Here is a 27,968-nt window from a genome sequence, read left to right as displayed (position 1 = left end):
CGGAGGTGGAGCTGGGCGAGGCTTATGATGGCAAGTCCCGATGAGCAGGAGTCCCATCTTGGAGCAAAGACGAATTCCAAGTCACGATCTCATCAGTATCGCGATGTGTTTAAGCCAATGATAGAGAAGAAGCGGCGGTCCCGCATCAACCGCTGCCTGGAGTATATAAAGGAGCTGCTTCTGGAGGTGTCCCATCTGGTGAGTGGCCGCGCATTGACCTGGTCTCCTGTGCTGCACTGCTCACTCATCTCAAAAATTGGTATAATATGTTTAAAAATTCAGGACGCCGAGACAATGGACAAAATGGATATGGCAGACGTCCTGGAACTGGCTGTTCACCACCTGAGCAAGAAAAACTGTCCTGTGGCCACGCCTACATCCAGAGAATATCAGAGCCCAATCGATTGCTATTGGAGTGGCTTTCGAGAATGCATCCTGGAAGTGTCCCAATTTCTGCAACACAACGGTTATCAGGCGAATTCCGAATTTGTGGAAGAATTGGATCAGCTTATGGCCTCCGCATCCAAATCCCAGCCAAATCTATGGAGGCCCTGGTAGTCATCATGGGAAATATCCACAAAAGTTCCTAAACTCACCATTTCAAATGGTATGAAAAAGCAAACGATTATTATGGGTTAATTATATAGTATTTAGTCCCAAAACAACTAAAGACACTTTTGCGATAGAGGCACGAAATAAAACTGCACATTCGTTTTCTGCTTTAAGTTTATCTTTTTCTTTTCGCAATAATTCCAAAAACTTTTTAGGTATGTGGTTTGTGTGTAGAATGTAGAATGTAGAATGTGTGTAGTGTGAGAATGAGTTTCCATTGGGGGTTTAAGTTTAGAATCGATTTAATTGTTAATAAACATTGCTTAATGCATTCGAATGCTAAATTAAGTATTGCTTATGTTGAATATAATGCACACAAAGTAAGGTTTTTTTCTGCTGCTATCAGTATCGTTAACGTTATCAATGTAGTAGCTTAATAGATAACCAAAAAAAATACATATCAGAGTAGAGTGGTCGACAAAAGGTGTTTTTAGAGATTATCCTTAAGCTTGCTCTAAGCTTATTTGCTTTTTTTTTTAGCATACGTGTGAGTGAGTATGGGATTTTATTACAGTCTATGCTGAATTTTTTGTCGGGACCCTCAAACTTTCCGCCTTTGTATGTACAATACGAGTATATGTATGTAGTTCACAATAATTTCGAGTTTGAGTGTAAGAAGCGCGAAAATTGATTGTTGCTGCAGTTTGTTTTAGTTTGGTTTTCCATCGACCTGCTGATTTGTATCTGTTGCATATATGTATAGGTATACTCATAGTTTCGTTTATTTAGATATCGATATCTTCTCAGCTTCGCTTGATTTACTCAGTTTTTTATTTCACTTTTTTCGAGGACAGAAAGGCATGCAATTTTGTGCAGTGTAGGTGTGAGTGTCTTCTTAAATTCAAATCGTTTTCAACAATAAATCTATGCAAAAACAATTTGCAAATTGCACAAGTAAAATACAAATGGGGACTTCTATATAATAATAGATGTATATATAATTATCAATATCTGTGTGTGTATATATATATATTTATATATATATATAATTCTCTCTCTCTATATATATATATAGGTGTGTATATCTATTTATTTGGCCATTATCTAGGTATATTTAAATACGAGTGTACAACTAGAAATATGTGTTTCGGGTGCTGGGCAATCAAAAAAAAAAAATGGTGGAAACCTCGGAATCGGATTTGGAATCGGAATATCGGTGTCAGAGAGGATGAGACAAGCATTATCTAGGGCCGATCCAATCTGAAACCTCAGCGACAAAGCAAAAGTCTTTGGCTAAATCTATAGATTTCGGTTAAATTTTGGGTTTCTAAGCGGAAAGCAGAATTTCATGTTTCTACAAGGCAACACTACAAATCGGGATTAATGAGGGATGAGGGCGATAGATTGGATAGGATTGATGGGGATAATTGGATATGGATCTTATAAACGTGTTCAGTTAACTGGCTAATATCTTTACAATAACGCTTTCTTTACAATCTAAAGCTGAACCACATATAAAATATAGAAATTATTTTAGCATGGTGATTAGATGGCTCTTCTTTTGAGTTAGAAGAAGAAGAAGCTCATCAAACGAAAAGGATAATCAAATTGAAAATCATATGTATGTATCAGAGAGAGATGGAGCGATTGAGAGAGAGAGAGAGAGAGAGAGAGAGAGATAGAGAGGGAGTGAGTGAGTCGATGACTGGAAGTTTTCGTTTGGTTTTTGGTAAGGCATTATAGGGATTTCCCCCCATACGATATATTTTCAAGCTCTGGTGAGGTGTAAAAACAAGTACAAATACAAGTAGAAATACACAATTTGATATTATCGTTGCTCTGTTAAGGCATGCACAATAAACACATAGTAGAAAAGGATTAAAGTTCTATCAAAGATTCGTCTAGGAGTGTCCTCCTCCTGTGCCCGATGAGATGAGTTCTTGAGGTGAACGGGTGATTGGAACCATTGGATGGTCCGCAGCAAAATCAGGTTGATTGTCAAGCTCAATGGGGGAAGAATGAAGAATGGAGACTGAAGATTGTGAAGAATCGGGCATACAAGAGGAGTAATTAAGCCGCATGCTTCATAGCGCTACGTTATATCCACATGCATGTTTGTCCACAGGACTTTTAAGGACTCTTTAGGACTTGGAGTTAATAGAGTCGGTTATCTGATTAAATTGAGAGTAAATAGGTCTGTGTATCAGTGTGTGGCTTTTTTGGCTTAATAGTAGCTTCAATTTCGATTATCAACACGTTCGATTATCAACAGTTAGAGCAGTTGGCACGGCAAATAAAAAAAGTAACAATCGAGTGGCTTCTAAGCCAATAGCGAATTAATATCGGTACAAGTACCAGTATATATGTAGATATTTTAGGCATAAGTACCAGCTTAGTCGGTGCTGCATTATGTACTATCCTTTTTTTGTTGGGCCGAGTAGCTTTAGTTTTCGCAAAAAAAAATTGCAACTATTCACTGGCCTAATTAATCGGCAACTCTTTGCGATAGTTGTCAATTGGGGTTTCTCGTTTGCTTGGCAAGCATTTCAATAAAAATGCCTAAGATCATTATAGAGCAAGTGCCTAATATGTAGTTAATTTATGTAGGTTTTCATTTATTTAATACCTATATTCATCCATGCTGCCGCATACACAAATACGAGTTAAATATGTTTTTAAAAAAGCGCTTTTTCGACTTAAATTGGTGTTGCTTTGTTTTCCATTAATTTACGAATTGTTCATTAAACATTTTTGTTTTTCAGCTTTATGCGGCTGTGCTGTTTGTTGTTAATAGAAAAATCATGTATATATGCGTAAATAATTTGCTATTAGTTGGAATTTCACTTAAGACGAGTTCGCAATGGGCTAAACTCGGAGTGTGTGTGTGCTTGTGTGATGGTGTGTGGGTGTGTGTGGGAGGGGGAGGATAAGGGCTATCGAACTGCCCCCAAAAGGTCAAATGGCATATGGTACACGGGCGTGGTGTGGACGTGCTTGTGGGGCGAGCTTTGACCCTCCTGATCCTTGATTCGCTGTTGCCTCCCATCACCGTCACTATCGCTCCCTCCCCGCCCCTTCTCCGCACGACTACAGGTCCCGCGGTTAATCACCACCTAAACTTAACGCCTGCACTATACGTGGATCAGCTTTACTGCCCTCGCGGAACTCCTCCAGCGTCAGTCGATCGTCGTGGTTCTTGTCCATCTGATCGAAGATCTTGTCCACCCGCTTCTGCGGCGTGTTCTCGTCCTCCGTCTGCGGCTGTTGTCCCTGCAAGCAAGTGTTTACTGTAGCCTTGGCATATAGCTATACGGATACAGAGATACTCACTACCATCTGGTAGATGGCGTCCACTATGTTGTACATCTCCTCGCGTGTTATATAGCCATCGTTGTCCACGTCGTACAAGCGGAAAGCCCCTGGGAAAAGGCAAATAGAAAACGTTAGCTATGAGGGATTATGATCTATCATGGAAGGAATATGATCTATCATCATGTTAATTAAAACATTTACAATGTACTATTTTACCATATCAGGCAAATAAGAGTCTCGCAATCATGCAAAATATTCTAGCTAATGCTATAGATTACCCATCTAATCAAATCGAAAACTTACAGTGCAGCTTCTCGTCCAGATTTCCTCGTGATGTGATGGAAAGGGCCCGAATGAACTCCTCGAACTCAATGGCGCCATCCTGCGGATTCGCACACATGTGCAGATATGTAGATAAGATATATATATATATATATATATATATATATATAGTAACACGTCAGCATATCAGCGTACTCACATTATTCTCATCGAAGACACGAAAGACCAGGGAGGCAAACTTGCTGGGGTCTCCGTCGGGGAAGAATTGCTTATAGATTTTGATGAAGCCCTGCGAAGGGAGATAGCGAGAGGGCACGAGAAACAGACAGAGAGGGGAGATGGCAGAGGAGAGCGGTTAGACAAGTAAATGTTTGCTATTGCCGTCGACTCTGGGGTTCAGTGTTGAGTAAGCAAGTCAGAACTAGACACATAAAATAGCATTAGAGTGAAAATTTTGAAATTCTCCAGTTAAGTGAAATAAACGACTCGCACGAATGGGTGGGTGGTGTATTTCGGTTTCATATGGTTTTGGGTTCTTCGCCAGCGCAAAGGTATGCGTTAGTATACATAGTTATATCGGAATGTAAGTGTGTTAGCTGGGTGTAGGGGAAATTTATGTGGCAACTGCTCCTCCTCTTCTGAGGGACAAAAATTCAGTTTATTTGCTGACGTAGCAGCTTGAATCTGCGGACATGCATGTATGGTAGAACTTGTATTTATTTTATTCAAGCCACAAAAGTCATACACAAAAAAGCACCGAACGTTGAAAATAAGGACAAACCGCATTTCAGGATTTTGGGGCAGAGTGTGGCTTAAATATATAAATGTGTGTAAAATATTCGAGTATACGCACATACATATGTATGCAGTTTGCCGGGAATGACCCGAAATAAGAGGATTCCGTTTGTGGTCGCTTATGATGAAAGCCAGGCAAATGGTTGGATAATGGTTGATGATGATGGTGATGATGATGGCGACGGCGACGATGGCGGGGGATAAAATTGCAGGGGTACTCACTTGTTCGGTCAGCAAGCCATTCGGACAGTCTTTGAGAAAGCCCTTGTGCCTTCGATGTGTCAGAGGTCAGAGATCGGGATAGCGGATAGCATAGCACACAGAGATCACAGGAAGAGACAGCGGGTTTATAGAGAGACGGGGCGAGATAAACAGATTAGCATAAAGGACAGAGAGAAAGAGAGAGGGGGTGGCAGTTATAGAAAGAGATGGATAGAGAGACGGGGGACAGTGCGGTACCCACAAATAATATGAATCAGAAATTAAATTAAAAACCAATAATTGAGGCAGCACACAACAAATGAAAGATAAATATTGGCTCCGGAAAATGTTTACCTCCGGGAAATCACTCGCACTTGCACTCCCACACGCGCACGCTTTTCCATTTTGCATTTTGCATTTCGCATTTTAAATTCTATTTACATTTTATTTCGTGCTGCCATTAATTTCAACTTTTCCCAATGCAACCGCAGACAGCGAGCTGAAATTTGCTGCAATTCCACCATTAATTATAGCCACACAAAACGCATCGGAAAATGAAACATTTAAGTCCTGGGCGCTCGTAATCGAATTGAAATAGTAAATAAAAATGAAAATGAAAATGAAAATACCGAAACTCATAGGGATACGAATCGAACACGCAAATAGAGAAAAGCCCGGGCTGTGTGTTGCGAAAAATCCATGGACATGCTTACCATTGACGAATTTCCTTTTCAGTGACTGCAACGAGAGGCAAGAGGGAGAATTTCCAGATTAGTTGAGCAATTCCAGAGGGAACAATAAAGCGGCGGGCTAAACGGCCGCACTTAGTTGCGCCTCAAGGGTCCCGAGGCCATCATTCTTAATATCAACATCGAGCCCACCAGCACACCGATATCAATCCCCCGAATCGCCATCCAAAGCCATCCTTAGCAGTCCCAAAACCATCCCACCCTCTTATCCAGCACTCAAGTGCCTTTGCTGAGCCGCTGAGTTATGGCGGCTTAAGTTCGTCTAAGGCTAGACTGCCCTTGGAGATTGATGGCGTTCACTTGACAGGCTTAGCGGACACGTCCTCCTCCCGTCCCCTGCCCCTTCCCCATACTCATCCCCGTCCACATCCGCATTCCCATTCCCATCCCCATCAACATCCACATCCACATCCGCACCCGTATCTGTGTTTTTGCCGATGCTGCTGCTGATACTCGCGCCACGCTGCGTATGAGTAATATGCAAGCACAATTTACGACCAGCCAAAAGGGAAGTGCATCAGCCATGGTGAGTGCACAACTCATTTAATAAATCATTTAATTAATTAGAACCTTTCAGGGTTACCTTTGCATGGAGTTATGTAAACTCCATATCAAATATTTAGTTTAAACGTACATGCATTTAACTATTTGGCTATCTAATAGATACAACAAAGCGGCTGTGAACCACTTAAAGCTTTAATAAATATGCATAATTAAATGGTTGCAGGCTAACACAACTAAACCCAGCCAGCCAATAATCGGAAAAGTAAGCTTTAAACAAACCATTTTAGTTATTCATATAAATTAGTCGAAACTAATAGGTTTTTCCAGCGTTTTGTAAAATTTTCTTGGCAAATATTTTTGTTAATTCAACTTCAAATTTGATTGGTTTTTATTGAGGATACTTCACTCACATGTATTACTTTTTAACCCCGCAATTATAGAGCTCTCTTGGGCGCAGGTATGGCTCATAGTGAGAGATGTGGGCTAAAACCACTTTGAAAATGAAAAACAAAGCGGTATTGGACCGCTGATGATGATGGAGACGAGCTGGTCTGATGATGGGGCGTTTGGGCAAGGGCCCTCCAATAGGTAGACCTTTTTATTCCGGTTGAATATGCCCCATGTTGGGCGCCAAATTCAGCTTCAGCTGCTGCACGCAATTGAAATTGGCCACAGCCTAGGTCCATAGCATATACACGAGCATATCTAGATACATTTATTTATGCTTGTGTACGTGTGTATCTGAATAATCCAGAGATTGCCCCGCAGGCTTGTTAAAAGTCTGCGCACGCCAACGCGTCGGCTAAGTAAGCTCCAAGGAGCGTTATCCTTGTCGCTGTCGATGTCGGCCGACGACTTTTACTGTGGCTACATGAATAATACATATCGCTGGCTGATGTGCTAGTGTTTGTGTTGCGCCGGCAGCTGTAAAGCAAATTAGTACGTAGTCCCACTTGCCAGGGCAGCGGGGGTTGTACAGGTCCTGGCAAAAATTATTTCGATTTAAATGTTTATTTGCACAAGGCGGCGCTCGGTTTTTTTGAAGCAAGCTGTTTGTGGCCCGCAGCGTTTATTCAATCTTATTTATAATTTTTTGAGGCGCACAAAAAGCGCCGAAAATGCCGCCAGCCTGGCCTTTTTGTATTTACTTAATTTAATTTTTAAACTGATTTAATTTCAACTTTTCACAAGCACCACACACACGCACACACTGAGTGTAAAAGGATGGTGACACAGCAAGGACCTCCCGCTGGGTGTGGCCACATGCTAATTAATGAATGGCTGGCAAAGGCCCCACGCCCCTTCTCCCTTCCCCCTTTCGCTTTCTCCTTTACCCTCGTGCCGCTCTCGAAAGAGAAAAGTGCTGGGAAAAAATGAGTAGTGAACTTTAAATGAGCTGCGAGCTGCATGCGGGCCACACACACACACGTATTCGCACACGCACACAGGGAAAATCGCAAGGACTGTGCGTGTTTTTTGGCCACCAACTCAACTCAACTTAACTCAACCGCCTTGCAGCCAGTGCTCCACATCCAGAAGGATGTGCGTCGTCCCCAGTTCGGCTCAAATATTTACCAAACTTGATTAGATCCCAGCGATTCCGGGCGGGGCAACAAGTGACCTCGCCACTAGGCTTAACCCTGAGCACAGCCACATCGCATGTCTGTGGTTAACCCCTTGGTGGCCTCGCACGCAACTGAAACGCAACCACTCACCTGGGGCGGGGTTACGCCCCCATTGTCCCAGCCCCATAGACCGACCCATACTTATAGTCGCAGTCATAGTCATACTTTCACACACCCCGAGCAGGAACAAATTGGCCTGGCAACTGGTCCGCAACCAGACACAGATCCAATCTCAAATTGGTTCTCGGAACAGGGCCCAGATGCCGGTGCATTCACCCACTAATTAATCATGATCCTATCTAAAATTAGTTCTTAGAATATGTATTCAAGGAGGCACTTCACATCGCAGAAGAGAACTCTAAAAATATCTATGGTTTTGTTGACACCAGTGAAGGTGGCTACAATTATGCAACAATTTAGATTCGGAACTATACTGATATTTCATGACGTTCCTTGTTTCCATTTTAAGGTTTCCAATTTGATTGGAAAGCATATGTCCCTGATACTTTTAGGCCTTATTTCGCTAACCCTTTTAAAATTTGCGCCTAATTGGGCTGGCTCTTTTGTATTAATGGCCTGCTGCAATGCAATGCAACCCGATCGTATGGCATGGCATATTAGCAGTTCAGTTTCCATTGATTCGATTCATTGCCTTGATTGGGTTTGCCTGCTCATTGCATACCCACTCATTGTTCCTGCAATGCTAAAACATCGCTGCCAGCTAAAGTTGACTCAAAGCACATCATAATTTCCCATCGATTGGCAATTTTCTAATGTCGTTATATGGCAATACGCTCAGTTTCGCCCCCACTTCCCTCCGCCGCCGTTTCCCTGGCGAATCGCTTTCTGTTTGTTGCTTTATCAATTTGCGTCTATAAACGAGCAGCAGCCAGGGAATGGCAGTAACAGAGTGGAGCCTCGTGGAACTGAACAGTGCTGAACCGAATAACTGACTCAATGAATGGTCGACTGATGCAAGCGGCATGAGGGATCTTAGTGGGGGATGGGGCTAAGGGAGAGGCGGTGGTTGGGCGATAGGGTTATAGGTTGCCCAATGCCGGCGCCATTAGCAAATTATACACAACATGTGTGCACAACAGTGGGCCTGGGCTAAAAGGACCAACAAGACGGGAAATGCAGACTGGCTATCAGCCCATTTCCACAACCCTTCGATCATCTTGTGATTTTTTCTCTTACACTTAACAAAATATGTATCACTTTTATAAATGAAATGCATTACATTTGGCAGTGTCAAAATAATGATATCTATGAGAAATAGATATAGAATAGAATAGAAGAATCGCATTTAAAACAAGTCAGATTCATTTCCCTTGGCAGTATCCTTTTCGCTCAGTGTATGCTCTTGCCGTTCTATTATGTTATGTTCAGCTGTGCTTGTTGCTTGTACACATTTGATTTCCACTGCTAAATGCCAGACAAAATGTCAGGACAAGCTGAGTGCTCCCTCAACTGGCCGCCCACTCAGTCCAATCTCGAGCAGGGATCTGGGTGCTGGGAACAGGGAACACAACAAGTGCAATAATAATTTCAACATTGAAGTGAATTTTGAGTGTCAGCCAATGCGTGCGAAATCAGCTGGGAGGTGCCAACAGGGCGGATGTGGAATGGGCATGGGCGTGGACATGTGATTGGTGCGGTGGGCGCCAGAGGACATAGAATCTTTTTGCCATCCTCGACGGCAAACCGACTGGGATGTTCTGTCTGTTTGCATAGCGAAATGCATGTGCCAAAGCCAAATGAATGCGGTTCCGAATGCTATAGCAATATGACATTGCTGCAGCGTGTCGTAAGCCATGGGTGTGGGTTGAAGAGGGGGATCAGATCCGGGGGGTCCATTTACCCATGTCCCTTGGCAAGGGACGTGCATTTTAGTTTTATAAGCGATTTGGCCCCAAGTCCCGCCATACCGTCATAGCGCCATTGCGCCCCATACTGCGACTGTTTGTCGAAGCGTAAAACAAACAGAAATTGACATGAAAGCCATGTGTGCGGGGTGCAAAAGAAGGGCTAAAGTAGGGGTGCAGCCAGGGTGAAGAAGGGGTGAGGAATGGTCGAAGAAGGGCTGAATAAATGGAAAGCCATGTGGCGAGCTAAAAGGCGGCGAAAAGTAATCAAATGTTGCACACATTTCAACTTGTTATTCTTTCGCCCGCCATTCACTGAACTACCATATTGCACTCTAATGCGTCCTGTGCCCCCCTATGCCTGTCCACCAGTCGCCCCTTTTGCTCTCATACACTCGATTCAATTAAGAATTTTATGACAGAACAATCAAAATGTGGTCTTAAGTGTAGGTAAAGTTTAGCGAATTAGCAGGAAGTGTGTCGGATTGCTAAAGGAGCTGATTTACATTTAGAATACAAGGCAAACCATAATGCTGCAGAGTATAGTACATAAATTCAACAAGTATACCCATTAGTCTGCCAATTTTAGAGCGTATAAATTAGATGTATTATTTAATTCGTGCGCTCATTTTGAACACACAAGCCACATTAATGAACCGCCAAACAGCTAAATGAGTGTTTGGGCAATTTATGGGCATTAAATATGCACTCAACTGACCGCTAATCGAAAACTAAGCCGTACAATAAAATTTCGCATAATATCAAAATGCCGTAAGACGACTTTAAGCGCAATGAATATAAGGTTGCCGTTTGAAACTCACATATGGCAGTCGTATCGCATAAAAGAAATGGAGAAAAGAAAGGCGGCAAAAAGTATTGCCTACTTATGGGGGCACTTGAGGCAATAAACAATAAAAGAAAACTCTTAAAGCTCATATAGCCAAGCGCTTAAACTGCAATCGAAGCGCAATGGGCCAATGGAGGAGCCTCCAATGAAGAAACCCATTGCAGGACTCGCGCCAGGACGACTTGGCTCACACACACACATACATGTGTACACGTACACACACATACATGTAGTCGTTGTTGGCCCCTCAGGGCGCTCTGGCATGTGCAACTATTAGAAAATATAAAACTGTATGCTACGTCGCTCGGTGGGTTATTCATACACACACACACATGCACACGCATGCGGATGTCCAAGAGAAATTACATAAAAAATTAAATGGAACACAAGCCTTGAGGGGCCTTAGCCTGCATAAAAAGGAAAAAATGCAACGGAATCGAAAAGTGTTCAACGACGAACGTCCAAAATGGTCTGGAAGCAACCAATCTTGCAACATTTTGTGGCAACTAAACAAATTACAAGTCCACATTATTGCCTGCCACATTTTAAAGCTGAAAAATGTGCCTTTTTCCGGAATTTCTGACATTTCCGTCATCAGTTTTAATTCCCATTTAGTTTACCGCAGTCAGCATGAGTATTGAAGTATTTTTTTTAATTTGCCACTTTCAGCATTTACATAATTTGTTAATACTCGTATTACTTTTTTATTAAAATAATTCCACGGCTAAAATTATTTAATTTTTTGAACTATGAATGAGTTGCTACCAATTCGTTCCTTTTGAAACTCTTGAAATATTATACAAATATGTTAATTTTAAAGAACCATTTAAACATTCCCACTGCTGTTAGCATATTTAACCATTAAGGATTTGTTGGCGATCCACAGCTAAGTGAAATGGAATTTGCTGACCAAATCCCAGAAATCCCAGAAATAATGAATGGCCAGTTGCGGGGGAAATGAGCAGTTGAAAGGATTGCGCTTTAGCCCAGAAATGCGAGCACTGTGAGAACTTTGCCACTGATATATGATGGTCGTGCCGTGGTGCAGTGGGCATGGGACATTACCGGAGCTGCCAAAAAGGCTTTCAGGCAACAACTCGTAACTCATTCCGGGGAGTTCAAGGCTGCCAACGCACCCAGCCGTGATTTGTGGCCAGTATACGCAACCAAATGGAGATATATATGTTACAGATCAGAGAACTGCAGCCCGCCACTGGCACTGTACGTCCACCCGATAAACACTCGGTACTCTAGGCACCCCGTGTTTTTTGACACCCTACTTGCGGCAACACAAAATACTCGAGTGTTTTACCAACGTGGTGTTATTGTTACGAGTAAAAAAACCACCCGAGGCCTGCTGCGCAATAACCGTTTGGGTGAGTGGACGCACAGTCAACGATCGGCCGCACGTCATTTTTTGTATGCGGGCTGCAGTTCTCTGGTCATTTTTTGTACGCCTAAAATTTGTAATGGTGGAAGTGTGACGGGTATAAGAAATGAAGGGTAAAAGGGAATACCCAAGAAAATTTTCGTGCTCATGTCTTTGCTCTTTGATGGACTCAATGTGTGCCACCCGTTTTTATTGCCTTGTAATTTTTCACACGTCGCTAGCTGAATACTCTAATGAAAAATATTCTTACATAAAGTCATTTTTGAAATGAATTTTGTGACTTTATGTACATAGATTCGGCTATTAGCATTATTACTATTACTATTATTTTTACTGTAATCTATATTTAAATTATTAATAATAATATTTATTATTATTATTATTATTAATTAATTAATTTTATTATTTATTATTAATAATTAAATTATATATATATATATATATATATATATTAATAATATATAATATAATAATATATAATATAATATATATAATTAAAATAATATATAAAAATAAGATGAAGGGCATATTATACAACGTATTTGACAAAGTCTAGAGCCACGCCGAAAGAATAGTGTGTAAACGTATGAAGTGTAAAACGTATGGAGTTACGCATCTTGTCTTTGACTCGACTACCTACGAGACCACTCGAGTATTTTTGGAAACACCCATGTGTTTAACGGTAATGTGACCGAGTGTGATCGGCACCCGCGACGCAGAGCACCGTATTGATTCGGGTGCGCGCACAACGGGGTGTCTTGTCTGTATGTTCAGATTTATACTGTGTGTTTGTAAGTACCCGCGATGTGCGTGGCGGGTAGCACCCGCACACAAAATTGTAGGGTGTGAGTCGAGTGGTAAAAAGTGCCACCCTTGCAGTTCTCTGTTACAAATACCAAATGCACGCAGTTCGAGATGTACGGGTACTTACAGTATGTGTCCGTTGTCAGCCGATCGATGGTGTCCTGCTTCAATTTTGAGTTCTTCTTGCCCATGGTGAAGGTTCGCCTTGTTTCCGATGACGATACGTCTACTTTTCCTCTTTGGGGGATAAGGCTTCTGCTTCTGCTTCTTGAGCTAACTGGCCAAGTGGGCGGTCAGTGACAGGTAATTAGGTGAGCGTGTCTTATCCCAAATAGGTCTCAGTTCGATCTGCAAGTACAAGCACAAGTAGCGGCATTGGATTAGAGATAGTCACCCGAAAACTGAACGCTGTCAAGGCGAAGGCATCGCTCATCGGTGCCTCCACCTGCACCGAAGGGTACTTTGATATTTAATCACGTCAGCGCTGGCTTTTTGTGTGGGCCTGGCCAAAAGGACTAGCGCCCACCCATCCACCATCCTCCATCCACCACCCACCTCGAACATCACCGAAAACAAGGCAAAGAACAACCGCAACGACAACAGCAGCCGCAGCACAATGAGTGGGGGTGGGTAGGTGGTTCGTCCTTCGGTTCCTTCTGGCCCTCCACTGCCCCCCGAGCCTTGCGCCAGTGCGTCATCCGACTCAACTAAACTCAGTTGAGCCGAAACTTACGGCATGGCTATGAACTTGGCCCTGTCGGACCGTTCGAATACAATTTCGGCCAATTTCAACCAAATTCCTCATTTCCATAGACCGAAATAGCACTTCATTTTGGCAATATCGTTTCCTATACCAAATGCAATGTCCGCAATTTATGTAAAATGGTCACACAAAATGCTATGAATTGGAATTCATTCGAGGATAGGTTTGAATTTATTTTATCTGCAAGATATAAATCTATCTTGTATCTACGACAATGTGTGACAATTTTAAAAAAGTTAATAGTTCAAGCCAAGATGGATGTTCGCAATTTCTTAGGGTATTTAATTTTTAACTATTTTAATTCAATATTAAATTTCTTCAAGATAGTTCAAATTTTAAATTCTAGTCTTAAAATCCGGAGACAAGATTTATTTATATCAGCATTTTAGAGGATTATATCTGCCATTCTGGAAATGCATTAATAATGGAATTTCAGCAAAGCTGTTTTGATAGCTCGAAAGCTAGGCCATCATACTACACATACATATTTAAATTATAGTCAAGATATTAATGTCAGAATTTGCAAGTACTGGGTACGAAGTGTTCGTTCCTAAAATCACAGTAAACCCCTGTTTGCTTTACCTTTCTGCAGGTTTGTGTAACGTCAACCATGACGACAATGGCAGCGACGACAGAATGATGTCTACAAGTTTTCCCCCGTAGAGTTGCGTAATTAAAATTTTAATAATTTCCCAGGCAAGTTTTCCCTCTTCCACTTTCCCAGATCCCCATAGCATTCAATGCGCTAGTGAGCAGGGAAGAAAGCTTTTAAATTCTTTGTTGCCACTTGACAAGCAAATTGCGTGAGACTTTAATTGACTTTGAATTGGCAATGGAGGCGGCGACCAGGCAAAAACCCAAACCCAAAAGCACCTCACGTATGTGCCATAATAATAATTTATGACCCAAGACCTAAAGCCAAAAACCCAAAACCAGGATCCATAATTAGGCGCGCGGAGTCCTCGAAGAAATCATGACAAATTAGACAGAAACTTGCATAACGCAATCGTAAAAGATCTGTCTGTGCCATTTTCATATTTCATTTTACGAGTTGCGGACAAATTTTGATGGGCCTGGCGGAAGCCGGCAAAGAAAATGGCCCCGACAGCCGAGGCAACTTTTTGATGGAGCTCCCAGCTTCCAGCTCCCATCATCCAGCTCCAGCTGAAATCCACAGCGAAGTCAACGTGTGGACGACGACGACGACGACAATTCTCGACGGATGTGCCCAAAGTTAACTACTGACAGTGGGAGAAACGGTAAGGGGATCAGGAACACAGGACGAAGGACAAAGGACGCAGGACGCCTTGGACTGATGGCACATGGCAGAAAGGAAAATTAAATGGAGCCCGAAACCGAAATAAATTATTGAACAGATCCAGCTTAAAAATGCAACACAATGGCATTACAACTGAAGCGAAATAAATGGATAAATGTTCAAGAGAACTTGAATATGTGCCAAGGAAAATATAGTAAAACATCTTTGGCGCACTACAAGTCGATTAGCATTTACAAGTATCAAGAGCGAGGTGTTTTCTATAGTAGTGCAATCATAAATGGTTTATGAAGGATATTCTAAGCCTGATGATACAGGGACTTGAGCAAACATATTATTTAAATACAAAAGTATGAAATTGTAATTAACTAACATCGTTAAGATAGTCTTCTTGAGTTCATCCTAAATTGATCACTATTTATAATCAAAGCACCTATATAATCTATCCCATTGCAAATTATAAATACTCCCTACACAAGATTATCTATTACAGCATTATCTTCAAAAAGAGAACGCCGCTAGCGAGGGAAATGAATTAAAAAATTATAAGCTGATAGGACAGCTCATGAATAGCCCCCACAAAATGAGGAGCTTTGAAAATTGATTCCCCCCCTTGAAGATCATTTGGGGAGACATTTTAGGCAATGCCCCAGAGTCAGTGGGGGAAAAAAATGAATGAAAGGGAAGCAATTCGACTGAAAAGGGCAAAAGTGGCTGGGTTGGCGGACTGGGTGCAGGGTGCATAGTTCAGGGGTCACACGATGGTGATGCAACTGCTAACGAACGTTGAGACCCAGCGACGTGTCCAGGCCACGTCCACATTCGACTCCACCACCGTGTCCCTTTGAGTCTCCTGGCTGGCTGGCTGTCTGGGTGGCCGGCTTGCTGTATGTCTGCATGTCCTTGCCCCCGCCCTGCCGGAAACCCTTTCTCCATCCCCACCCCCTTCCCCCTAGGAAGTTGTTTGTGCCAACTGCTTGGGGCGTCTGTCTCGTCTTCGTCTCAATCGTTGTCGTCGTCGTCGTCCAGCGGCTCAGTCCACATCCCAGTCCACGTCCACGTTCACGTCCATGTTCCAGTCCATGTCTGTGTCTGTCAGAGTCGGAAATTGAAAGGAAAGAAAATTGAGCATACTTTAAGGCGCCTCCGCCTTGGCCTTCTGCCTTGTCTCAGTGTCAGTCATGGCTCTCTGATTCTCCGGCTCTGATTCTGATTCCGACTCTGCTCCTGATTCCTATTCCGTTTCCCCCAATCCGATTCCGAGTCCACCTGGCTGTCCGAAGGGCATTACGCGATTTCCGGCCACCTCTAAATGCATTTACCCATTTGGCCATTCGGCCCAGCAACTTTCACACCCCCAGCGAGCAAGCATCGCAGAAAATTATATAAAATGGCCATCGGCGTTGCCATTGAATTGAATAATTGCCAAACGACTTGTAAATAAGTTTGCAAAGACACAGCAACTAGTTCTAATGCTAATTTGTTTTGGTATTTTCGCCAACTTCAGGGCCGTGAAACGGAGACAAAAGGCGTTGCTTCCAACTTTAATTGCCTGGGCAGGGCGGCCAAACTCGATCAAACTTGAGCTAAGTAAATTAGTCAATGACTTAAATAGCCAGCCAGCCCCATTCAGTAACAGGTCGAAATTCTGAATGGAAGCGAGGGGATGGGGGACACCGAGCTTCGGAGCCCATAAATTAGGAATTCCCCAGTGAATACTCAATTTTCGTGAGTCCTGCGAAACTTTCGCCTTGCTTGCCAGGACAAAATCATAATTTTCCAGCCAGCCCCGGCGATAAGTTGGCCTAATAAATTAGGCTCTAAACAATGCCGCCTGCAATCCCTTCATTAAAGATTGTGTTGACCACATTTCGGGATGCCTCAATTCGAGTGGCGTTCCCAGTCCGGAAGACACGTCTTGGTTTATTTCGCCTTTTAATGGAATTTTTAAGCAAACAATTATTCACGCCAGCTGGAGTCGAACTAGCTATGTACATCCCCTTTTCGTTTCTCGACAAATCCAGGAATTGCAATTTTTGGGCAGCCAGCCAAAGTCTCGGGCGAAAAGTTTTGCCCAAACGAAGGAAGTGCCAGCTTAGCTGTACCAGTTTTTACCAAGTTTTTCGGGTGCGTTAGAAATTGCAAATTGTCGCAAATATGCAAAAAAAAAAAAAAATATATAAAAGAAAAAAGAAAAGAAAATAAAAGGAAAACTGGGGAAAAGCGTCCAGTGATTGCGGTCCTTTGTATTTGATTGCAGATTGATTCGTCAGCTGGTTTTCTTATCGCTGCAATGGCATAACAAAAAACTCCTGTCCGATGTCCTTGGCAATCCCATTATTCACCTGCGTAACTAAGCCACCACCGTCTAATCACTATATTTGTACCCCAACTCGCTTTATCAGCAGCAGATAAGCTGGCAACCCTATTTTCGCCAACATTTTTGGAGCTCGAAAGTTTTGCTGGGGACTCATATGTCTGGCTATTAACTTGGCCCTGTGAATTATGCAAATGGCGGCGGAGAAAGCATACCAACGAATTGGTAATAAAAGTTACTTTCGGTCGAAAGGAGCGTAACGGGATAGCACATAAACACAGACACACTACCTTAAAGTTCCATTCATTACATTTTCAGTATTCATCCTGAACACATAATCACCGCTCAGGTTGCATGGAAACTAGGATCCGGTGTCCGTGGTTCGAGTTCCGAGGTGCCGTGACCTTGGTCCAGGGTCCGGTGTCCGGGGTTCGGGTGCGGAGTCCATGGTGAGGGGTGCGCAGCCGCCAATTTTGAGATGTTTTTGAGTAGGAACTGCAGAGTCGGTAAAAACACACATACGTACACACACACACACACGTGAGCGAAATTTACATAACCTCTTTCATTTTGATTTGATTATTTTCATTCAATTTCGTAAGCCACGCGAACAGGCGAAGGCTGCAGAAGTGCGGAGGGGGCTGGCAGGGTGGCAGGCTAGCAGGGGCGTGGGAATGTTTTTTTGAAGGGGGATTGGGGTTGGGGGGTTGGCTGGATTCGCTGACGTCGTCTGGCTCGTCAAAGCGCAACAGCGGGATAAAGAAGAAGCATCCTTTGGACAGCAGAGAGCAAAGGAGAATGGAAGGATGCTTTGGAGAGGTACGAAGATATAATACCCTGGATCTAAAATTAAAATATATGTTCATGGTATTTAAGTGAAATTATATATAAATATATATATCACTAATATTAGCATATCGGTAAGCCATGACTAATATTTTCTAATTCATATTATAGATTATAATTGATCATTAAACTTAAGATATTCCTCTGATTTACTATTACTAAGATCGATATAATTTGTACTCTTTCTTAAACACTCTTAAATACTATGAGATAGAAACCATTTACATTATTTAAAGTACCAAGTATATATCTAAGAATTAGTTTATGTTCATACCCTCCAATGCAAATTGCCATTAGGCTATAGAAAAGAGATGATAACTTTTCAGTTTTTCTGGCTATAAGTAATCGGCAGTATAAACAAATATTATGTCCACTAAGCCGATGGTAAGCCTATGTCAAAATGTCCAGCTGACAGAGAGTTGATACAGGGTATACGTATTTCGGGCAGGCGAGGAGTGAAAACAAAAATTGAATATGGTATTTTATCACTGGTAAGGTAAGAGGTGGTCGGGAAAGTGGGGAGACTGGCAGTTACAATGTGTTTCTGTGTGGGTGGGTGTGGCTCTCAGTTACCCTTTTATGGGCTGCCTGGGCAGTCTATTAGGCCAAGCCCCCACCACCGCCCCCGCCACGTTCAACACTTTTTCGGGGGTCATGTTATTCTATGTCCTCGTACCTTTTCAGCATTTTTCTTTGGGTTCTTGGAACCGTTGCTCCCCCTTCTTTTTTTTTTTTGGTTCTTTGACTAAGTAAGTCGTTAAGTTGTCAGACTTGACTCTCCCAGTGTATGTGTGTATGTGTACGTGTGCACATGTGTGTGCTGGCCCATTGTGTTCGTGTTGGTGTGGCTTTATCAATAAAGGAGCTCTTTGACAGGACATCAACTGGCAAAAGCCTCACACTTGGCTGAGCAATATTTGCCTGGCTTAAGCCTTTTACACCAGACCAAAACCAAATAAACAAACATTGGGATCGCTTAAAATATTTTCGAGAATTTGTCTTACATTCCAAGCAGATTTCTTGCCTTTTACCCCGCTCGTCTGCGGCTTGCCCTTTTTTGTTTGTTTTTAAATTTCCTCTTTTTTGTGTTTTTACATTTATTAGCGCTGCAACAACAGTAAACAACAACAACGAGAACAGAAAAAAAATATAAACGGAGGCAAAAAGAGGCGGATGCGGCGACTCCGGCTTTTTTCTTATTTTGGGTGGGCGGAACTCTCGGACTCGGATACGGATACGGATACGGACACGGATGCGGATGCGGACTGGGACTCGGATGGCTCCGGCTCCGGACTCGGCTTTCGTTCCGTTCGTGGCACGGTCTGAAAATCAACTGAAAAGCTTCGGTTCGGAGCGGAGCGCAATCAACAGTAGGTCGAATGTCCTTGCTGATACGAGCCGCCGACGAAGTTAAACGAGGCGCGTTCTCGTGGTTCCATGCCATGCATAGCCACGCCACTTGCACTCCCGCTCCCACTCCAAGTCCCGCTCCCACTTCCACTTCCAACTCCCCCGTAATCCCTGAGAGCTTTCTGCAGAGAAACGCAATCATCATAGGCAGCAGCCGGAAGACAAGAGGCTGTGAGGAATGCGGTGGCACAAGGATGGCGGCGAAGGCAGCTAAGCCAACACAGATATCGCTCGAGTAGTTTAAATAAATAAATAAATACGTGGCTTATTTTAATGGCATCAAGTGGCACAGCCTCTGGTTCTTTTTTTCCGCCCGCCTTCAGGCGCTCTGGTCACACTACAGGGAAATCCCCCCGAAGAAGCTGGGCGGTCCAACAAAAATGTCTCGGGAAGATGCCTTAAGATCCTGCAGATGAGATTGCCGTCAAATTGGTGAGCGGCCTGGGGCAGCTGACAGGCGAAATCTGATCATGAGATGAGATAATATTTGAATTGCTCTTCGTAGAATTTAATCTGTATTCATTTTCTTTCGGGCACTTAATCCTGTGACAGTTTTGCGGTCAGTGCATTTAATTAGAACCATTGCTTGGCGAACTCTGATTACTCAATTATGGGCGCTTTGGGCTGCTTTTCACTCTCTGCTGGCATTTTTAATTATGTAATGCAATTTATTAATTTCAATTTGCATTTGTATTCAGTTGCGCACACCTGTGCAGGAAGCCCAACTGCCAGCGAATCCATGCAGCCGAAATGGGGGCAACGTGCCGTATGCGTAATATTAGCGCATTAATATGTGCCACATAGCCATGTGTGCGCATCTGTGTATGTGTGTGTGAGTGACGCAGTGTGCGTGAGTCTGACAAGAAAAGGCAGCGGCTTAAAAAATATATATAAAAATCCAGGAGTATAAATGCGGAACGGGGAACGCCAGTAATTCGACATTACGAGCATTAACTCCCACGCCAGAGTGGCTACCTCTCGCTCCCGCGCTATTGCCCTCTCACTCCCACTACTCACCACGCGAGCTTTTCTTCTGCGACACAGAAAGCTCGTGCTGCGGCGAAGCTTTTCCTCGCGGCCAACGGACAAGTGAGTTTTTGGCGCCAGGAAGAATCGTATCGCAAACAAAAAATCTCATCTAATCTAATCGCATTAAATCAACAATGTTCACGCCAACGCCACGCCCACCCACCGCAGCACCTGACCGCCCACTGCGAAAAGCAACAAAAATTGTTCGTCATAAGCGGCGTGGGAAATTTATTTTGTGGGAAAGAGGTCGAGAAAGGAAAACCCGGCGAAGGAGCACGGTGCTCGAAATCAAAAAGTTTATGCAAAAAATAATTATGCAAATGATGTTATTCTATTCCTCGCAGTTGTTTATACACAATTGTTGAGGCAGATAGATAGATAACCTGATACAGCACTTGTAATTCTTAAAGAACAATTTGCTTATTAATCTAACCGAATCGTTATTTAATTTTTATAATCTATATGGTTATATGATGTCCTTAAGTATGCAGATCCAAATGCATTTTACTTCAATTATCTTGAAAGTACTTATGCCAAGTGACTTTGATATATTGCAACTCAAATGCCTATTTCAATTGCCAGGCGTCATAATTCCACTTGTAACCAGTTTGATGGGGAAATCACCCGGGTAATATATCATACGCGGTGCGCTCAGGTGGCATTCCAGCTCTCCATTTCGCTTATCAGTGCGCATGGGAAACAACAATATTTATCATACGCAGCGTGGGCCGCTGTGGAGTTTGCCCCACTGACGTTATTGTAGTTGCTGTTGGTGATGCAAAGTCGATTTTCACGAGTCTCGTGGTCGTTTTTCCACCCCTCCTGCTTGAGCGCCATATCGTTTAACTGCCTCAAAGCCATTGTTAATTAGTGCACCGACCTTGTCGTAATTAGTGCGCGCACTGCACATGGTTAGGGTTTTACGGTTTCACTGTTTTAGGGTTTTCGGGGGCCAGGCTCTGGAGAACAGGGAGGCTGGCGACGAAAGGTTGGGCAGCCGTGGGTGGAGCCAAGCTAAAGCCGACAAGAATTTTGTGTGCAGTTTTTGGCGAATGCCCCAGGCGCAACGTTGCCAAGGAATGGAGCAGATGAGCTCTGGCTGGACGGGTAAGGGGCTGAAGGGTTAGGCGTGGGGCTGAAAAGGAGCGAATTATTTGCAAGAAGCTTGCGGCACGTAAGCCAGCACAAGCGGATAATAAGTTTTGCATTAGTCGACCGGAGCCGGCCAAATGCAATTTTCGGTTGGGCGGATGGCTCTCCAGGGCCTCCATTGCTGGCCAGTTTAGTTAAATAAGCTAATGAGCCAAGCAGCAGCAGCAGCAGAAGAAGTTAAGCCCAGCAAATTCCAAGAATCCCCCTTAAAGTTTTCCAGGAAAATGCAGGCCAGAAACCAGCAGAGAGAAGTGGGAGGTGGTGGCAGAGGCATTAGATGAAATTAAAGTAGAAAAACCGGGCGCTTAGGTGCTAAGGCTACACAAATTCAAAGCACTTGCATTCGAATGCGTGCAACAAACACTATGCTAATCAACGGCCATAAAACCGGGTTGCAGCTGGAAAAAAAAAACAATGGAGAAGCAACCAATTGCCGAGCGAAGTGCATAAATCTCGAATGGAAATTATGCACACACACGCAGGGAAAGTGTGGCAACAAACCGAAGCAGGGGCAGAGGAAAAGCAAGGGAAAAATCAGTGAGACATAAGAGGGTGCGACAAGGAAAATGCCAGCTGACGCCGCCAGCCTTTCGTCGTCTGGTGGGGAATCAATCTCTACCGGGAACTTGAAGTAGCTCACCCAGTTCCACTGCTCCCTTCCTTCCCTTCGACACACAGCCACCCCGAAAAATACGTTCCAAGCGCGCCGCAGATGTCTATTAGCTGGCTCAGTGCTTGCCACATTTAAATACAAATTAAAAAACAATTAAACATTTTCCCCAACTTGTGCACACTGTGCTGTGTACAACGCTCAACGCCCGCAAATAATTAGGCGCATAATTATTTAATTTGACGAGTGTGCGAGTGTGGGCCCGGGTAAATTTACGAGGAAGTGCCTCATAAGCCAAAAATGAGCCAAAGCACTGCGAGGGGTGTATTGAGAAATGCTGGCGATATGAAAATTAATAGACGCACTTCCCAAGTGGCAAAAACAGGAACAAAGAAGAGCCCGAGGAGGAGGAGGAGAGGAGGAGGTGGCGGTGTAGTGGCTCAGAACACTTCGAGTGTCGTGTGAACGGCTGCTCGACTGGAGGCCATACCCATATCCACTTACCCATGCCCATGCCCGATCCCGGCCAGAGGCGACAGCTCCCAGACACTTCACCGAATGCCGGCGCCAGCATCCGACTGAACTGAAGAAGGGAGACGAGACGAGACGAAACGAAGCGATGTGGACACAAATTCGAGAAGCACTGGCTAACGTGGCGTATGCTTGATATTTGAGTAGGAACGCAAGTGAGCAAGTTGCAACTCAGTTGGCACACTGTCAAAATATTAAAAACTCAGCTCCAATTGATGAGTGCAGATGAGTGGGTAGTGAAGTAGAGTGTAGTTGGGTAGGGATGAGGATGGGTAACCTTCTTTCAGCGCCCAAGGGACTATCCCTTTTGAAGACCGCTCTTTAAGCTGCTTTCCTTCGTTTAACAACCAACTCGGCAACCCAACTCCCATCCGCGCCATTTGTTGTTATTATTAATTTTATGCGCCATATAAACGGTGGAAGGACCCTAAAAAGTCAGCAGCGTCAAGTAAACAAAAGCCTCTAACGCCGCTCCATTGACTACAACAAAAACAGTTGGAAAATAAAAAGTGGCCACTGTGTGGGGAAAATACATATTAAACAAGGGACAGGCGACAGGAAAATGTCTTGCCAGGGGAAGAAAATATATAAAAATAACCATAATATAAGGCATAAAATCCAGCATAAGACCTGCAAATTAATTATCATTTTGAGCTCGTTAAAAACAATTGGCAATATTTGCAGGCACTGATAAAATTCAAGATACTTAAGCACCTTGACTTCTTATGTTGCCGCTTTGCAAGTGGGAGAGTCTAATATAACTAATATAAGATATAGTGCAATTGGTTAAAAATTGAATTTCAAATAGGGTTTTTATATTACTCTATATGTTGTATCCTATCTTGTCAACCAGTTAAGAAAACAAGAGCACTTAAGTTCCGTTTCTTAATATACACAAATTCGTATTTGATTTGTTTTAAATATATCTATCACTTGCTTTGTTAATTAGAATTGATCTATCTTTCAAAGATGTAGCATAAATTCCAAGTGCAGGGAAACTTTTTTGAATCATTCTCTACAATCCATCAAAAATCCTATGTACCTCGGACATTTTGGTCGCCTGCCAACTGTGGCACATGTGGCTTAATGTGTGTGTGTGGTTCTGTGGTCCATGTGGCCATTGTCATTGCCATTGACTGGTCCTGTTCTCGGTCGCGGTCTTGGGTCTCGGATCTTGGATGCTGGGTAGCTGGGTAACTGGGTAACTGGGAAACTGGGGATCTGGGTGCTGAGTTCTGGCCGACGTCATATTGTGTTTGGCAAATCGTTTGCGATAAAGCCAACTACATAATGTCTCTGTAGGCCAGGGCAAGGGGGCGAAGGAGAGTGATTGGGGGTCGGGACACATAAAAATGCTAAACCAGCGCTATGCTGGCGTCGCGGCGACGCACACACACACACATACAACGAAATGCCAAATACCAATTTCCAACCCTCTGACCCCAGCGTTTCCCTCCATATGTGGGCCTCGGGATAATGCGCGTTATCCTTGATTGCCTGCCTCGATATTGGGCCACAAGCCACGGGCCACGAGCCATAGGCCATGGGCTCAAGCTCAAGCTCAGGCTAAGGGATGTGGATGTGGAATATGGCCTGGCTGCAAACAAGACGCTTAAACTTGCCTCTCGGTTCACCATCGTTGGACAAAGTTTGATGCTCTTTAGCCAAACGGAGTCACTCAGCTGGCAGATTAGGCTGGAATTCCGTATTTTATCTAATTTCAACTTGCACCATGCGAGGGAATGGTATTTTAAAGACAAAAAGATAAAGAAGATTTCTAAGGGTCTTCAACTATTAACAACTTTTGTTATCCATATAGTAAACTTCATATTTCTTATAAGTCTTTACTGCATTCTCAAAATCCTTGCAGAACTATAAAACCATAAAGCTCAATATTAAATTTGCCACTTTAAGTGGATAATAGTTATCGGAACTTTAGTGCTGCAAACTCAACATGCCCATTAAAATGAATATGCCATAAAAGCGTATGGCCCAGTTCGGTTTTCCCGATTAACCGGATCCCTGATTGTTTCACTTTTCTTGTGTCTTTGCCATTGAGCCTATCGTGATTTGGCTCTTTTGGGCTCTGGGCTGCTTTCAGCTCCAGATTCCTGATTCCTTCTCGCTTCTTGCCTTTGTGCTTTATGCTCATCATCATTTGCCGGGGCAGAGAAATCGCAATGGAATCAGATTTTTGCCTCTTTTCTCGGCGGCTAATTGGTGCCCAAATGCCGCCTGCCGAATGATTCTGTTTTCCCCACGAAATGCGAATGGGAATGTAAATGGGACCAGGATGACGGGGTGACCAGGGGGCCACGTCGTCCACGGGGGCTACTAGCTAAACAACAATTTTAATTGCGACCAGGCAGAGTCAACGTCTGGGACTCGGGCCAAAGGCAAATGAGCGAGCGCTCCAAGAAATATGAACGAGGTCAATGATTGTTTACACTACCCTCGAATGCTGTTTACTTCGGCCCGACGACAAGGGGTGGGAGGAAATGGGGGCTGGGGCATTGGTTGTGTGTGTGTGGGTGTGTGTGGCAGGTGGCAGTTGGGGTGGTGGCACGATGGGGTTAGTTCTAGTTGCCAGACACCTTGGAGGCAGCGCCTGCAGCGAATGTCAGTTGGTGGGAAAAACAGGAAAATGCAGTAATTAGAAAAATACCTAGATATAATTATTTCTCTTATCTTCGTTTGAGTGCATGCAAAGAAATTTAATTCAATGGGGGGTCTTTAGTTCACTACTTGGCATTTCTAAGAAGATTAGCTATAAAAAACTCAGTAAAACTTAAAAAACTTAGTAAGGTGTCTAAAAGTATGCAGCACTAAATTTCCGCATAGAATAGTACGCATGTCATATGTGTAAAGTTTCGTTAATATTTTTGAATGTGAAATTTAAGTATCCATTCCACTGTGGCAACTATTAGGCCTCGGGAACGTTTGTGTGTGTGTGTGTGTTAGAAAGTGTGGACAAGTATGGAATGCGAGCAAGGGAGAAGGAGATGAAAAACAAAAAGAGAGCGATGCATAAACACTTGCAGGTGCCACTACAGATGCTTCAGTTGTTGCCTCATTTACGTGAACTGTTTAAGGTGAGAACATAAGCTAATCAATAACCATGCAAAAGTAACCAAAAAGTAATAATCCAAGCAACTGGAAGGCCAATCAAAGTAGTCTACATGTAGATATTCAGTATTTTCTACACTTTCCACCTTTACACAGTACATAGTATACAAAATTATTCCCTTCCAACCCATGATGAATCGATATCACGAACTTAGCATGTCGTTTGAAATGCTGCGCGATCTCTACGAGACCTGGCTGATCCTGGCCATTGGCATGCTGGTCCGCTGGAATCGCTGGAGTCCGTTGATGCATGGCATCGTATCGCCACTGGATCCCTCCCTTAGGCACATCGTGGGCGACAATGAACGCTGGGCGGGAGTCTACTTTGGATGCGGCACACTCATGGCCATCATGCAGTACCGACCACTTTGGGTGCGCCGGTGTCGTCACCGCGTCTGCATCCTGATGCTGATGTCGGAGATTATGCTGCTGCTCCAGATGGTGTACTGGATCGACTGCCAGCTGTGGCAATCCTTTCTGGGCCTCTTCGAGGATCTCTTCTTCGCCCTGGGACGAGGTCAATGGGGCTCCTGGTTCAGTTTCTGTCCGGCCGCAGTGCGCAATCTGTTCCTGTGTGGCGATGTCTTCGATGTGTTCCGCCTGCTCGCCTCGTTCTCCATCTTCGCCCTGGCCCTAAACTCGACAGCTGGTGAATGGAGGGTGTCCTTGGACTTCCTGTTGATTGGCTACTTCCCAAATACTTCGCTCTGGAGGCAGTCCCTCTATGTGGGCTACAGGAGGAAGGGTTTCGAGCGCAGAGACTATGTACTGCCAACACTTCCCCCACCCGAGCTCCCTATCTACAAACGTATGTGTCGCCTGTGTCTGCAGCAACTTGAAGCCAATCCCACTCACCATGAGATTCAGATGCCTTGTTAAACGAAGGAGCAGTGCAGTTCATTCTTAGCTATTTTATTTTGACTGCACCTGATACGTTAAAATTGAATTAGTTTTTGAAACTTCGGCAAATTCCTATTATATATTTTCTGCATATTCATACAATAAAATCTAGCGTGTGATAAGTTTAACCTTGAGAAAGTTACTAAGCCATAGTTCTCTTTCGAGTAACTGCCACATTTGGTGTCCTGATGTGATCTTCAAGTGATTGGTAGCCAAAAGCTGTTATAGCGGCGCACCGCAGAAGCCAGAAACTATGATTAAATTCACTCTCCAGATCTCCTGTCCATAATTAACCACAGAATGCCAAAGTCATCGACCTGAAACTATCGTAATAACCGCAGGGTTTGTACCCAAAGATAAATGCAACCGCACATGGACCGCAAATCGAATGCAACTGCAAGCCAATTGGCAATCGCGAGCTGCCACCCAAAATACCACCCATTCCATCCAGGCCATCAAAACCACCGCGGGAAATCTGCCTAATTATCTGGTTAGCTGGATTCGCATTCGGATTGGGACTCGGATTGGGATTGGTATAGGGATTGGGATGAGTTTAGGGGTAATATTGTTTATCCGGGGCTAAGTAACGACATACCTGGCACTCATTAGTGTGGTCATCAAATGCGGCGGTGGGTCTGCGTATTGGTTCGTGTTGGCGATGACAGTAATCGACTGATTAAGCGTAATTATGGATGTAATTTCCACTCAAATAGAAGGCGAAACAGCAACAAACAGCAGCCAACAATGGACTACAAAGGCCTTTTCACTTTGGCTTAAAAACAAATTGGCTAGCAGTTTAACGCATTAGCGCGCACACTTAATTAGAATTCCCTGGCTGTTTTTTTTTTTTGTTATTTGCTATTTGGCGTTGCTTTTGCTGGCCAAAGTGGGTGGCGATTTCCAATATGCACAGCGCACGCGAGCAGCCCAAAAAAACAAACAAAAATTCGGTAAAAATTCGGAAAAAAATCGAACGAAAAAAAAAATTAAAATAAATAGAGGAAGCCGAAAAAAAAACAATGAGGAAACCGAACCGAAACAGAAAATCGAGTCGCGAACATGCAACTTGTGCGAATGGCAAT

At 43.6% G+C, this 27,968-nt stretch overlaps 3 protein-coding genes across 4 annotated transcripts; 2 read left to right on the top strand and 1 right to left on the bottom strand.

Moving 5' to 3' along the window:
• The first annotated feature begins 14 nt into the window (after positions 1-14).
• On the top strand, positions 15-725 carry LOC6614836 (enhancer of split mgamma protein). The gene is made up of 2 exons (XM_002039218.2): positions 15-198; positions 283-725. The coding sequence occupies exons 1-2, from the start codon at positions 25-27 to the stop codon at positions 556-558; spliced, it is 450 nt and encodes a 149-aa protein (XP_002039254.1). The 5' UTR covers positions 15-24; the 3' UTR covers positions 559-725.
• LOC6614835 (frequenin-1) lies at positions 713-27,968 on the bottom strand. Of its 2 annotated transcripts, none has more exons than XM_032725229.1 (8): positions 27,482-27,968; positions 13,054-13,274; positions 5,856-5,880; positions 5,164-5,212; positions 4,346-4,435; positions 4,168-4,246; positions 3,883-3,971; positions 713-3,822 (listed from the first exon to the last, which is right to left on the bottom strand). In XM_032725229.1, the coding sequence occupies exons 2-8, from the start codon at positions 13,115-13,117 to the stop codon at positions 3,655-3,657; spliced, it is 564 nt and encodes a 187-aa protein (XP_032581120.1). In that variant the 5' UTR covers positions 13,118-13,274; positions 27,482-27,968; the 3' UTR covers positions 713-3,654. The 2 variants fall into 2 exon arrangements, with proteins under 2 accessions (XP_032581120.1, XP_002039253.1); XM_002039217.2 differs by lacking the exon at positions 27,482-27,968 and adding an exon at positions 19,133-19,449.
• Positions 26,078-26,996, top strand: LOC6614833. Its single transcript, XM_002039215.2, has one exon. The coding sequence runs from the start codon at positions 26,116-26,118 to the stop codon at positions 26,863-26,865; it is 750 nt and encodes a 249-aa protein (XP_002039251.2). The 5' UTR covers positions 26,078-26,115; the 3' UTR covers positions 26,866-26,996.

The sequence above is a fragment of the Drosophila sechellia genome, chromosome X (genome assembly GCF_004382195.2).
Source record: "Drosophila sechellia strain sech25 chromosome X, ASM438219v1, whole genome shotgun sequence".
Taxonomy (NCBI): Eukaryota; Metazoa; Arthropoda; class Insecta; order Diptera; family Drosophilidae; genus Drosophila; species Drosophila sechellia.
The sequence above is the reverse complement of the archived record's forward strand: the minus strand, read 5'-3'. Positions and strand labels throughout refer to the sequence as shown.

What these genes read in the sequence shown, in the direction of transcription:
- LOC6614836 (XM_002039218.2), top strand. Translation starts at nt 25, where the DNA reads ATGATGGCAAGTCCCGATGAGCAGGAGTCCCATCTTGGAGCAAAGACG. An exon ending in TTCTGGAGGTGTCCCATCTG is followed by an intron (nt 199 to 282) that starts GTGAGTGGCCGC and finishes TTAAAAATTCAG; the next exon opens with GACGCCGAGACAATGGACAA.
- LOC6614835 (XM_032725229.1), bottom strand. Translation starts at nt 13,117, where the DNA reads ATGGGCAAGAAGAACTCAAAATTGAAGCAGGACACCATCGATCGGCTG. An exon ending in GTGTCTTCGATGAGAATAAT is followed by an intron (nt 4,247 to 4,345) that starts GTGAGTACGCTG and finishes GCGAATCCGCAG; the next exon opens with GATGGCGCCATTGAGTTCGA. An exon ending in TCTGGACGAGAAGCTGCACT is followed by an intron (nt 3,972 to 4,167) that starts GTAAGTTTTCGA and finishes GCCTTTTCCCAG; the next exon opens with GGGCTTTCCGCTTGTACGAC.
- LOC6614833 (XM_002039215.2), top strand. Translation starts at nt 26,116, where the DNA reads ATGATGAATCGATATCACGAACTTAGCATGTCGTTTGAAATGCTGCGC.